Here is a 13,630-nt window from a genome sequence, read left to right on the forward strand (position 1 = left end):
TAATTGTAATCACAAACAAGACACCATGATATGTTTCACTAGTATGCTTTAATTTTACATTCGTGTATAATGACAGGCAACTGATGTAGCTAAACTTCAGAACAAGAACATATAGGAAGGCATTTAAAGAGCCAGTAAACACCTTATAATTATAAGGTTCTTTAGTCTTGTAATTAACATATTGGGTGAGTTTGAAAGGGTTTTGGAAGCATTAAGCTGTATCAGAGGGGCAATTGAAATATAATGGAGTGCGCTCTGGATTTCCCAGTGGGACTCTGTAAAGATCAGTACATGCGTAGTGAGAGACGCTTGATACACAGCATTATAAGCAGGAATTAAAGAGGAAGTTGCAGTGCAGTTCACTTGCTTTTACAGTATCCTACTGAAAACCAGGAGTGCACACTTGATAAGCAAGATGGGCAGGCTATACGGCGTGATTGGCGTGAATAAGAGTTGAATGGACAGTCAGCATTTTCAAATAGATAGGTAAAAGGCTGCCTTTTAAATAGGTTTACGACTTGCCTTATTTAAATTGAGAAGATTATTTGGGCAGAAAGCATAGGAATGGGGGTTTAATTTTAGGAATGTTTAATTTAAAATATTAAACTGTTTACTATCCCTTTAACAAGACATTAAAGGGACAGTGTACTGTATTTTTGTATCCCCTTTAATGTGTTTCCAATGACTCATTACACCTGCTGGGGTGCATTAAATAGATTACAAACTGCTAATTTACCTTTATTTTGTTATTTGACATAGCTAATTTTGTTGGCTATATCCCCACCTATACTGTAAATATCAGTACTGGATTTTTGATTCTTCTCTAAGAATTTTAATAATTTCATATGTGAAGGAGAGGCATAAAAGGTAACATCATAAATGATCCAAAAAAAAGCCCCAAAATATTTTGTGTAATTTCACATCCAAAATCTTTGGGGGCTTTTTTTGAGCATTATATTGTAATGGAGACGACTTCACACCCATAAAGCAGTATATTATTATTATCATCAGTTAATTGTAGAGCGGCAACAGAATCTGCAGCGCTATAAACAGAGGTATGATATGCAAGGTAGCATTTATAAGGAACAAGTGGGTAGAGGGCCCTGCCAGGAAATGCACTGTTGTAAATCAGGTCTCTTGAAAGTGATCTACTAACAGCTGTGCTCGTAGGATTCCATGCTAAGGGGTTCACAGGGATAATAAAGGAGGAGAGGATCTGGGGTTAGGAAAGGTTTATTGTAGGTTGTATGCATTCCTGAACAGTAGAGTCTTTAGGGCAGGGGTGTCCAAACTTTGCTCTCCAGAGGTTTTGGAACTACATTTCCCATGATGCTCAGCTAGATAAAATGCTGGCTGAGCATCATCGGAAATGTAGTTCCAAAACCTCTGGAGAGCAAAGTTTGGACACCCCTGCTTTAGGGAGTGCTTGAAACTTTCAAAACTAGAGGAGAATCTTGTGGATCGAGGTAGAGAGTTCCATAAATAGGGGCCAGTCTAGAGAAGTCCTGTAGACGGGAATGTGAGTAGATAACAAGGAGAGGAGGAGGTCATGAGTAGAGCGAAGGGGATAGGAGGGAGAGTATCTGGAGACAAGGTCTGAAGTCTGAGTCAGAATTTTGTGTTTAATTCTGGAGGCTAGAGGAAGCCAGTGAAATGATTGGCAGAGAGGTGCAGCAGATGAAGAGCGACGTGCAAGGAAAATCAGCCTGGCAGAGTCATTTATTATGATTGTAAAGGAGAAAGATGGCAAAATAGAGAGACCAGAGAGGATAGAGTTGGAATAATCAAGGTGGGAAAAAAAATAAAAAAAAGTTAATTTATATTGTGAGATAAACAGTTATTAAACTAAAAATAAGCAGTTCTAAAATTATTTTAGGGATCTCATCATGCTTCTTAGATAATCTCGCCAGAGAGGAGAGCCTTAGATCATCAAGTCCTAAGCATTGATTAAACTGTGAGAAATAAGATGAGGATTTTGTGTTGCGCTTCTCTGTCTTCTTGTTTTTATAAATAGACAGATGAGGTTTTCTCTCCCTACAAGCTCAGTACACTTTATTTGGTTGTTTCAATTAGCAGAAACAGCCATTTTAAATACAAAAAAACTAAAAAGAAGTATACCTCATACATTATTTTTTTTGTTGAGGAGAAAAATATAATCTTTTCTGAGATGCAATTTTTGTTATCATGTTTAATATTATATTTGCAAGGTTATTTGAAGAATAAAGATGCAAAAGCCAAAACTGTATACACTTATAGTATGTAAAACAGTTCTATACAACAAAGACTATAACAAGTTTATTATCACATTTAACAAACCTGAACAATAGGGGTATCATGGCTATGTAGCAGGGATTTGGTCATCATAATATGAACCTTTGATGATTATGATAAGGAATTTAGTTTGCAACACAAGTATGTGTAAGTAAAGCAGGTGTCCCTATACATTATGCCATACTAATGGAGCCATCTAGTGGCGGTTAAAAAAAAAAAAAAGCAATCATGAAGATATTTAGACAAGGAAAAAAACTTTGTCTAAGTGTATATAGGAGATTACGAGCAGGGATATAAAATATATACAGTATTAGTGCCTAATTAGAAATAGTGAGGCGAAATACATAATATTTAGAGAGATGTGCTGACGCTGCTAATATTTATCACAACATAGTTTTTGGTCGCAGCCCCAGCCACAGGCAACAATGCTGAAACGTATTAGGTAGTGAGGTCTATAGGTCATTGGTCTCTTAGGGCATATTATATATAAGCGATTCGACTGAATGTAGAAAGGTGTCACCATCCGTTGAATAACAAAATTTATGCTTACCTGAAATTATTTTCTTTCCTGGCATCGAGAGTCCATGAATCCATAAAATTACTAGTGGGAATTCAACTCCTGGCCATCAGGAGGAAGCAATAAACACTCCCATATTACTCCCACTTCCCATAAACCCTAAGTCATTCAGCTGAAGAAATATGTAAAGAGAAGAGGACACAGAGGGTATAGAGGTGCCTGAGGTTTAAAAAAACAAACAAAAACAAACAAAAAGAAAGACAAAAGCTGTCTTAAAACTAAATTAAGGGCGGGTCGTGGACTCACCATGCCATAATTTTTCTTTTCTTTTTAATGGCACGGAGAGTCCACAAGTCCATTCAGTTACTAGTGGGAACCAATACCCAAGCTAGAGGACACAGAATGGAAGGGAGGGAGAACAAGACAGGCGGACCTAAACAGAAGGCACCACCACTTGAAGAACTTTCCTCCCAAAAGAAGCTACAGCTGAGGCAAAAACATTGAATGTGTAGAATTTGGAAAAAGTATGCAATGACAACCAAATGGCCACCTTGCAGAATTTTTCCACAAAAGCCTCATTGTTAAAGGTTCAGAAAGAAGAGACGGCTCTCGCAGAATGAGCCACAATCCTCTCAGGAGGCTGTTGTCCAGCTGTCTCATAAGCCAATCGAACAACACTTCTCAACCAAAAGAAGAGAGTAGAAATGGCCTTCTGGCCCTTAGATTTACCAGAGAGTAGAACAAAAAAGGCAGTAGATTGCAACAGACGTTCCTTATGTGAAGAAGGTTTAGGACGGAACAAAGGAACTACAATTTCCTGATTAATATTGCGGTCCGAAACCACCTTAGGAAGAAATCCCAATTTGGTACACCTTATCTGCATGAAAAATAAAAGTAAAGGGGGATCACTCTGCAGAGCCTAAAGCTCTAAGACTCTACGAGCAGAAGAAATAGCGAAAAGAAACAAAAAACATTCCTGCTGCAGAACTCTAAGAACAAGATTAAGGCTCCATGGAGCAACAACAGACTTAAACAAAGGCCTGATTCTGACCAAAAAGATTGAACATTTGGTAAGTCAGCCAGACATTTATGAAAAAGAATTGAAAGGGCCAAGATCTGGCCCTTCAGAGAATTAACTGATAAGCCCTTCTCAAGGCTCTCCTGAAAAAAAAGACAGAATGCTGGGAACCCTCACCTGACTCCAAGAGAAACCCCTAGATTCACACCAAAAAACGTTAATGCCACACCTTACTGCCTTACGAGCCTGAAGCATGGTATAAATAACCTTATCTGAAAAACGACGTCTAGACAAGACTAGGAGTTCAATCTCCAAGCAGTCACCTTCAGAGAATCTAGGTTTGGATATAGGAAAGGACCCTGAAGTAGAAGGTCCTTCCTCAGAGGAAAAACTTCAAAAGGGAAAAGGACAAAATCTTTACCAGATTCGCAAACCAAATTCTGCAAGGCAAAGCTGGGGCGATTAGGATCACCGACGCCCGCTCCTGTTTGTTACGAGCTATCACCCGAGGAAGAAGGGCAAATGGAGGAAACAGATAAAGGAGACCGAAGTCCCAAGGAACCGCCAGAGTGTCGACCAGAGCTGCTTGCGGATCTCTTGATCTTGACCCGTTTAGACAAGACACCATCAGATCCAACTCCGGAACTCCCCAACTGAGGGTTATCATTGAGAACACTTCCAGATGAAGGGCCCACTACCCTGGATAAAAAGTCTGCCTGCTTACATAATCCGCTTCCCAGGAGCTCTGTGTTCCTCCCTGGTGGTTGATATATACGCCACCGAAGTAATGTTGTCCGATTGGAATCTGATAAACTGGACCAAACTCAGTTGAGGATACGCTATAAGGGCATTGAAGATAGCTCTCTACTTTAGGATATTTATTGGGAGGGAAGACTCCTCCTGAGTCCAAAGTCCCTGAGCTCTTAAGGAACCCCAAACAGCTCCCCAACCTGAAAGGCTGGCATCCTTGGTCACAATCTCCCAAGATGGTCTCAGGAAGCATGTACCCCGGGACAGATGGTCCTGGAAGATCCACCAGGAGAGAGAGTCTCTTGTCTGGTTGTCTAGGAATATCCTCTGAGAGAGGTCCGAGTGGTCTCCGTTCCATTGTCTGAGCATGCATACCTGTAGAGGTCTCAGATGGAAACGAGCAAAAGGAATAATGTCCATGGAAGCCAACATTAGACCAATTACTTCCATGCACACAGCCACTGATGGACGGACAGAGGACTGAAATGAAAGACAAGCAGCAAGAAGCCTGGATTTTCTGACCTCCGTCAAGAATTTTTTCATGGAGATCGAGTCTATGATCATCCCCAAAAAAACATACCCTGGTATTTGGCACAAAGAAACTCTTTTCCAGATTCACCTTCCGCCCGTGAGAGCGGAGAATTGACAGAGAATCTGTATGGGATCTTGCTTAATGAAAAGATGGCGACTGAACCAAGATATCGTCCAGGTACGGAGCCACTGCAATTCCCTGAGATCTGGCCACTACCAGAAGAGCCCCTAGAACCTTCATAAAGATTTGAGGGGTGATGGCAAGGCAGAAAGGAAGGAAGGGCTACAAATTGGAAGTGTTAGTCCAAAAAAGCAAACCGCAGGTATTGGAAATGTTCCTTGTGAATAGGAACATGAAGATACACGTCCTTCAGGTCGATGCTAGTCATGAACTGACCCTCCTGAACTAAAGGGAGAATAGAATAGATAGTCTCCATTTTGAAGGACGGAACCTTGAGAAATTTGTAGACACTTGGTCTTTCTTGGGAACCACAAATAGGTTAGGTTGGAATAAAATCCTCAACCTTGTTTTGCCAGAGAAGAGAGATCCTTTACACAGTTTAAAAAGCCTCTCTCTTTACCTGGATTGCAATCTGGACAGGAGAAATCTGCCCCTGGGAGGACAAGATTTGAATCCTATCCTGTATTCCTGGAAGACCACTTCCCCTACCCAAGGATCTGGGACATTGAGAATCCAAGCCGGCTAAAAGAAGCAAAGCCTGCCCCCACCTGATCCATGATTGGATCGGGGGCAGACCATTCATGCCGATTTAGACTCAGAGGAAGGTTTCTTGGATTGTAAACCCTTATTCCAGGCTGGTTAGATCTCCATGAGGTCTTGGCTTGCTCAGGCTTGGAAGAAGAGAAGGATTTCTGTCCTTTGAAGTTACGAAAGGAATGAAAATTTGAATTCTGGCGACCCTTGGTCTACCCTTCTTGTCCTGTGGCAGAAAGGCTCAATTTCCACCAGTAATCGTGAAAATGATTTCAGCCAGGCCAGGACCAAATAAAGTCTTGCCCTTAAAAAGATTAGACTTGTATGTCTCATCAGCAGACCAAGACTTGAGCCACAGGGCTCTGCAAGATAGAAATCTTTGCCCCCAAACAAAACTACTTGCATGCTGGCTTTGACGATAAAAGTATTAGCCAGTTTTAAAGCTTTGATCCTATCCTGGATCTCCTCCGAAATCAGATCGGACAAGGAGTTGTATTAATAAGAGGGTGCACCAGTAATGGTAGGAACATTTTTCTTAAGTGACCATCCAGTTTCCTATCCATAGAGTCCTTATAGGAGGAACTATCCTCTAGAAGGATAGTGGTTCTCTTGGCTAGAGTGGATATAGCGCCCTCTACTTTAGGAACAGTGCGACAAAGATCCCACACAGAGTCAGCAACAGGAAACATCTTTTTAAAAACAGGAGATGGGGAAAAAGGAACACCCGGTTTCTCCCATTCCTAAGATATGTCAGACATGCGATCTGGAATAGGAAATACTTCCACAGATTTGGGTTTGACATCAAATACTCTGTTAAGTTTATTAGCCTTCTTATGAGTCTCTGCAACAGTAGACTCTGAGTTCTCTAAAGTAGCTATAACCTCTTTCAAAAGTAAACTGAGGTGTAAACTTCTCCGAGTACTCTGTACTAGCAACAGCAGATTCAGAATCAGAGATCTCGCCCTCAGAAGCCACAGAGGAGTGATCCTCCTCAGATAACTGAGAGACTGGCTAAGGCAGCCTGGGCAGAATCAGAACTACTATCTTTAGATATGTTCTTAGATTTTCTTTTTCTCTTACCAGCAATAGGTAAGGCACTCAAAGCTGCAGAAGTCAGTTGCGCAGCAAAATCACCTGGTAAATATACACCCCCAGGAACAGGTTGAGAGGAACCACAGGGCACTGCTTGTGAAACTGCTAAAGCTTGGGATGTTTGAGTAGAAAGTTGAGGCATGGCACAGACAACATTATCCTGAGAGACAGATGGCTCTGAGAGGGTATCTTTATTTTTAGACAGTAACATTTTATTTAAGCATGTGGAACAAAACTGTACAGGAGGAATAATCGGAGCCTCCAAACAACAAACATTTGTCATTTACCAGAGTCCATATTGGTGGAAAATGATTCCCAAGAGAAAAAAATTATAAGATCTATGAATTTTTAATAACTATCCCTAAAAATAGGTTTATTAACCTTTTTATTGAAAAACAAAAAAGTGGATAGCAAGAAAAAAAACCTCAGCCTTGCCCTGAAGACTTACCACTCCGGTGACCAGGAAGCCCCATCTAGCTAAATGTATAAAAAGCACTGCAGTATTAGTCAAGAATATAGCCAGTAATACGATCTATAATCGCCAAACACCCCAATCCAACGCTGGGAAGCTACGGAGAGTGATCAAGTGATTGCAACAGAGAAAATCGTACTGCGCCTCAGTAGAAGGTGAGCGAGTTCCGCTGCGCTGACTACAACATAAAGTAATTAAATATCGTTATGTGCACCGATATAACCTCTGTGGATAGCAAGAAAATAAATACACCACACGCAAAATTCACTATGAGGGCAATTAAAACTTAGCCCAATAAGTGCCCAGTATCCCTCTCATAGCCAGCCTCAACCAAAAGGGTAATGTCCATTAATCCCTTAAACTCCAGTGCAATTACAGTGCCCAGTCAGTGTTTTGCTTAATTATCCCTTTATTTGGAAATATAATTATGTCCCACTTGCTGTCCACTGAGGGATTAACCTCAAAAGTGCTGAATCCTTCCAACTCTAGAAGGCAAGAGCACATACCTGTGGATCCAGCTGCTGGGCAGGAAACAGCTTCTCAGGTATGACAGACTTAGCCGACCTCTGACAGAGGCCTGTAGAAAAAGAAAAGCAGAGTAACCAACCCTGGTTTTCTACATAGGGTAGCATAAATGTTGGAAGAGAACCAAGGACTACCCAACTGTCTTCCAACTGCTAAAAGCCACTATTACTCTTACTAAAGAGGATTACATGGACACAACGCCTGCTTGCAGGGAAAGTTCCCATTAAAGGATTAATATCTTCAGACACTATCTTCACATATCCTCCTGATGTACAAGGCAAAGAATGACTGAGGGTTTATGGGAAGTGGGGGTGATAACATCTATGCTGGAGTGTTCTATGTCTCCTCCTCATGGCCAGGAGTTCAATTCCCACTATTAATTGAATTGATTCGTGGACTCTACATACCATTGGAAATAAATATTATTTCTGCTTGTCTGTGGGTCATATCTGTGAGTATATGTTTTGCGGTGAAGAAATTGATTAGGATTTTGAAAGGAGCTTTTTCTATCAAGGAGGACATAAGGCCCTCAATCCTCTTAAGTTGTTAATCGTATTGTTTATAATTATGCAAACTGATACCCATCATCAGCTTTATTTTAATTCAATCTTATGGTATTAAAATATATTGTATAGAGGTTTAAAATGTTATAAAGTGTATTAATATAACAATGTTGGATGTGCAAAGCTGGGGAATGGGTAGTAAAGGTATTAAATATCTTTTGAAACAATAACAATTTTAGTTTTGACTGTCCCTTTAAGGCTTGATACCTCAGTGTATTGAGGGGGAAGCATTCCCTATTACAAGCCGCTGCTCTAGGCTTCTTATGTCCGATCCTGGGCTCCAGTATCAAGAATACAGCCCAAAAAGATGTGGTAACCTTTCCACAATATAGAGCAGTAAAATGCGGTTTAATTTGAGTGGTTGTGCTGTAGGATTTCTCTAAAAATCATCAGATTTTCATTGAATCTGCTAGAGCTTGTAGAGATGCGACGACCCTCCACCAATACCCCATACATTTTAAACCCTGCAGCTGTCAAAACACATAAATGAAAACACATTAAGGGAAAAACTATTTTTCAGTACACTGTCTCTTTAAACACAAATGGGAAGCAGCAAGTAATTCTTATGATGGTGATACAGACAGGTAAGGGTTAACATTTTAAAGACTTATATTTAAAAAAGGGACATAATACTCATATGCTAAATCACTTGAAATTGATGCAGAATAGCTGTAAAAGGCGGACATGAAAATCTCACATGAACATCTCTATGTAAAAAAGGGAAGATATTTTACCTCAAAATCTCTTGAGCTCACAAGAGTAAGTGCTCTGTGAACAGTTTTACTTCAGCTGCTGTAAAGCAGCTACATGTTTTAAAAAAAAAAAAGCCAATCAGCTGCATCAGTGCTGATCTCACACTGTTTTTTTGTGATCTCATGAGATTTCATAGTAAACTTCCTTAAATAGAATAGGAAAAAACATACCCCCCAACTGTCCCGAGACAGTCCTGATTTTAGGGGTCTGTCCCGGGTTGCTAGCCATCTGTCCCGCATTGCCCCATGCATTAATTTTTTTTTTTTATTCTATTGGGCCCATACTCAGAAGCAGCTGGCTTTTCTCTCCCAGGGTTAGATACCTGTTAGATTCCCTGTGGAAAATAAAAAGGCGTGTGGCTTAAGCAGGAGTAAGAAAGCTGTATACCCTCTGACCTCAGGTAATGGTGACCTCTAACCTACCTCTGGTAGTGATGACCTCTAACCCCTGGTGATAATACTAGTATGCCTTCAGTTTTATACGATGAGCAGTGCTAACACCAGGGTAACAAACAGTGGTAGCCTCAGACTGCCAGCTAATGTGCTTGCCAACCCCAGGAGCCCATACAATGAATTACAGATACCCATATATGATGTAGTGTGTGTGTCTCTATCTGTATCTATAAATGTGTGTGTGTGTGTGTGTGTGTGTGTGTGTATCTGCATGTATAAGTGTATGTTGTGCGTGTGTGTGTGTGTATCTGTACGTATAAGTGTATGTTATGTAGTGTGTGTGTGTGTGCGTGCATCTGCATGTACAAGTGTATGCTGTGTAGTGTGTGTGTGTATCTGCATGTACAAGTGTATGCTGTGTAGTGTGTGTGTGTATCTGCATGTACAAGTGTATGCTGTGTAGTGTGTGTGTGTGTGTATGCTATATAGTGTGTTACTGTGCATTTTTTCTGATTTTAGTGGCCAGAATCTAGAATATTAATGGGTTTTAAAGAATCTAGTATTAAAATGTCCAATTAACATTAAAACATTTAGCACTGTCTCTGCAGAGACTAATTAAATACAAAGCTCACATAGCTATACCAGTGGTTTGAGCTTGTGTTTGATTTGCTGCCTAAGAGTATTAAAAGATATGACTTTATTTAGAATTTTATTTATATTACTTTGGTCTTAGGATTTATTTTTTTAACACCCCGTCCCTGCCCGTTCTGAGGACTAGGTTTGAGAAACACTGATGTAAGTTAATTTTGACTAGACTGTTCCTTTAAGAAGGAGTGGGTGGGTCCAAATAATGTTTTCATTGTTTACCAATCAAAATCATGTACATGTATTAGGTGTATAAACATGCATTTTTTTGCATGTGTATTTGCACATCTTACTCAGAGGCGGCTCTACCATTAGGCCAAATAGGAAATTAATAATGGCATCGCACGGGGGGGGGGGGGGAATCTGCCTTTTTTGTTGGTGGCATAGTGTCTAGGCATGTCATAATGTAGGGACTCCAGCTGCAATAAGCCCAGTGTTCAAGGAACTGCAGACCGCAGCAGAGCATTATGGGTTCTTTATCTGCATAAACACTCACTCACTTGGCTCTATGGGGCATATTTATCAGCTTGAAGCCCCGTGTTTCTGGCGAGCTAGAAACACAAGTTATGAAGACTTGGATCGCTGCTCCATAACCTGTCTGCTCTGAGGCGTCGGACAGACATCGCTGAAAATCAACCCGATCCAATACAATCTGGTTGATTGACAGCCCCTGCTGGCGGCCGATTGGCCGTGAATCTGCAGGGGGCAGCGTTGCACCAGCAGTTCATAAGAACTGCTGGTGCAATGATAAATGCCAACAGCGTATTTATCGATGTGCGGCGGACATGATCCACAATATCGGATCATGTCCGTTCGCACAATAATAAATAGGCCTCAATGTGTGATAGAAAAGCTCAGTACTTCTTGCCCGACTTTGCTCCACTGCAGCAAGACAGCACAGAACTAGAGAGAGCAGTGCGACAGCTGCTCCCTCCCCCTAAGCAGGGCCGTCCTTAGCATTTGCACATCCTTGGTTAAGATACATTGTGGTGCCCCTCAGGCAAGTCCCCTTATCCCCCCTCCTAGGTCAGTGTGTCCTTTCTGAGGAATAACACGATCATCTCATAAGCACTTCTTCATACAATAAATACAGGATCTACATTGAACCTTTTCATACCCTCACCCCTGATGATAGTGTGGGTCCCACCAAAGCGTGTCATTTTGAAAGGGATCAGATTTATTTCACATTCAGGGGCCTGTAAGAATATTGGGCCAGCCACATACATCTTTGGACTCAGATAACAGTGTTTGTGTATAGATAGACGTATAATAATGAAAAAAGTTATGCGCTAGAAGTAAAACTCTGGGCTCCTTGGATTTGGTGACCCTTGCATGAAAAATACTCAGGTTATACAAATAAATGTGTGGTTAAAGGGACAAGCAGCCCATTTTTTTTTTTCTTTCCTTATTCAGAGAAAACAATTTAAAAAAAAAAAAAGTTTCCAATTTACTACTATTATCAAATTTGCTTCAATCTCATGTTATTCTTTGTTGAAGGGATACCTAGGTAGGTAGCGCGCACATGCCTGAAGCACTACGTGACAGGAAATGGTGCTGCCATCTAGTGCTCCAGTTAAAATGTACAACATTGTTGCAAAACTGCTGCCACAGTGTTGAAGACGCATGCACACTCCTGAGCTTACATCCCAGCTTTTCAACAAAGGATAACAATAAACAAAGAAAATTTAATAACAGTAGTAAATTGTAATGTTGTTTAAAATTGTGGGTTTTATGTCCCTTTAATTTGTGCATTTTTTTTCTTTTGTGTGTGTTAAGAGGGGCCTCATATTTTAGTTTTGCCTAAGACCTCACTAACTCTAGAGCCGCCTCTGATCTTACTTCTAACATATTTTTGCACGGCTTCTGCTCAGTTGATTAATTAGAATTTTGTAAACATTTACTGTTAAGCAAGAAGGCTCAAATTGGTTCCTAAACACTATTATATAGCTAAATGTAAGTATATATTTATAGAAATACAGTAAATTCATGCGCTTTATTTAGATGACACATTCATATTATAGGCACACAGTCCATAATTGCTGAAAGGTAGACTGCTACTGTAAGTTATTGCCGATGTCTGTCCAATAATATCCACAAATAAACCATCTACTATCCTCTCTCCTATTGCAAATAATGATTTTGCTTGTCCTAAAATAACCATAACAAAATGGAGACATTACAAGATAAAGGGTTGTGCAGGTAGCTCCTTTTACCCAGTGAGAAATGTATAGATAAGTGTTTGTTATTTATAAACGTACATTTCCTGCTTTCCTGGATTGTGCAGTTTCCCCAGTCATGCAGCCTGCGGGAGTAAATAATTTGACTTTCAGCTTTTCTAGGCTAAAGTGGAACTTACAATTTCCAGAAATATTTTAACAGCAAAAAAAAGTAAAATTTGTTTAAACTGCTAGCAAGCAGGAACTTTAGGTTTATAAATAAGGCGCTTCTTATTTGCCAGATGCTGTCACTGGGTAACAGGTGATAAATTTAATTGTATATTATATATCTTGATAAATGGGTTACTACATTTGATTCCTCTTTTTCAATATTTCCAAAGATGTAAAAAGGATTCATACCTGATGAAGGTGATTCCACAACCAGGATGAATTTGTGAAGACTCCAGTGGCGGCAGATCCTAGTGCTACATCCATAGCCCCTACAAATTTATAAAAAGAAGAAAAATCAGGTAGGTGGTGATGATCTACATCAGACAACAAAAATAAACAGAATACCAAAACAGATGAAAATAAACCATAAACATTCTGCACTAGGTAATAGTAATTTATTTAAGCATGTTTACAGCTGAATTATGATTGTACATTGAAATAAGGAACCTTAAAAACTTAATTGTGTTTATTAAGTCAAAAATGTAGAAATCTGCTTTTGGCATGTAAAAAGATATTACCTGTGCATATTGTCAATATTATTTTAATTACTTAAAGGGACTGTATACACCAATATTAATATAACTGCATGTAATACACTACCATAAAGAAATCTATTAACAGATACTGATCTAAAAATCCACTAGAAAACCTTTTAAAAACCAACTTAGAAGCTCTCAGTTTAGCATTGTTGAAAAGGTTAGACAGGGACACCCACTGAAATGGTCTGGAAAGCAAAAACAGCAGACACCCCCCTTCCACTGCATATGAAAAAATGTTACACAAAAAGGAGCCAGCTGGAATAGGTAGACCACAGTCTACTTCTAAAACGTTGGGGCTTGGTTAGGAGTCTGAAAATCAGCACAATGTTATTTTTTTATTTAAAAAAAAATAAATATATATATATATCAGAATGTTCAGAGAGTTTTCGCAAAACTTACAAATGAATGTGACATGAAAAGCAGAAATCCATTGCATCAAGGAAATTGGTTCTTATTCCTT

The 13,630-nt window shown here is 39.8% G+C and overlaps 1 protein-coding gene across 1 annotated transcript in view; it reads right to left on the bottom strand.

Annotated features, from left to right (window-relative positions):
- Window positions 1-13,630, bottom strand: part of LAP3 (leucine aminopeptidase 3) — a 96,261-nt gene that overhangs the window by 23,868 nt on the left and 58,763 nt on the right. The window contains exon 11 of the mRNA XM_053704110.1: window positions 12,821-12,900. Coding sequence (XP_053560085.1) covers window positions 12,821-12,900 — 80 coding nt within the window. The remainder of the gene's footprint in view (window positions 1-12,820; window positions 12,901-13,630) is intronic.

The sequence above is a fragment of the Bombina bombina genome, chromosome 2 (assembly GCF_027579735.1).
Source record: "Bombina bombina isolate aBomBom1 chromosome 2, aBomBom1.pri, whole genome shotgun sequence".
Taxonomy (NCBI): domain Eukaryota; kingdom Metazoa; phylum Chordata; class Amphibia; order Anura; family Bombinatoridae; genus Bombina; species Bombina bombina.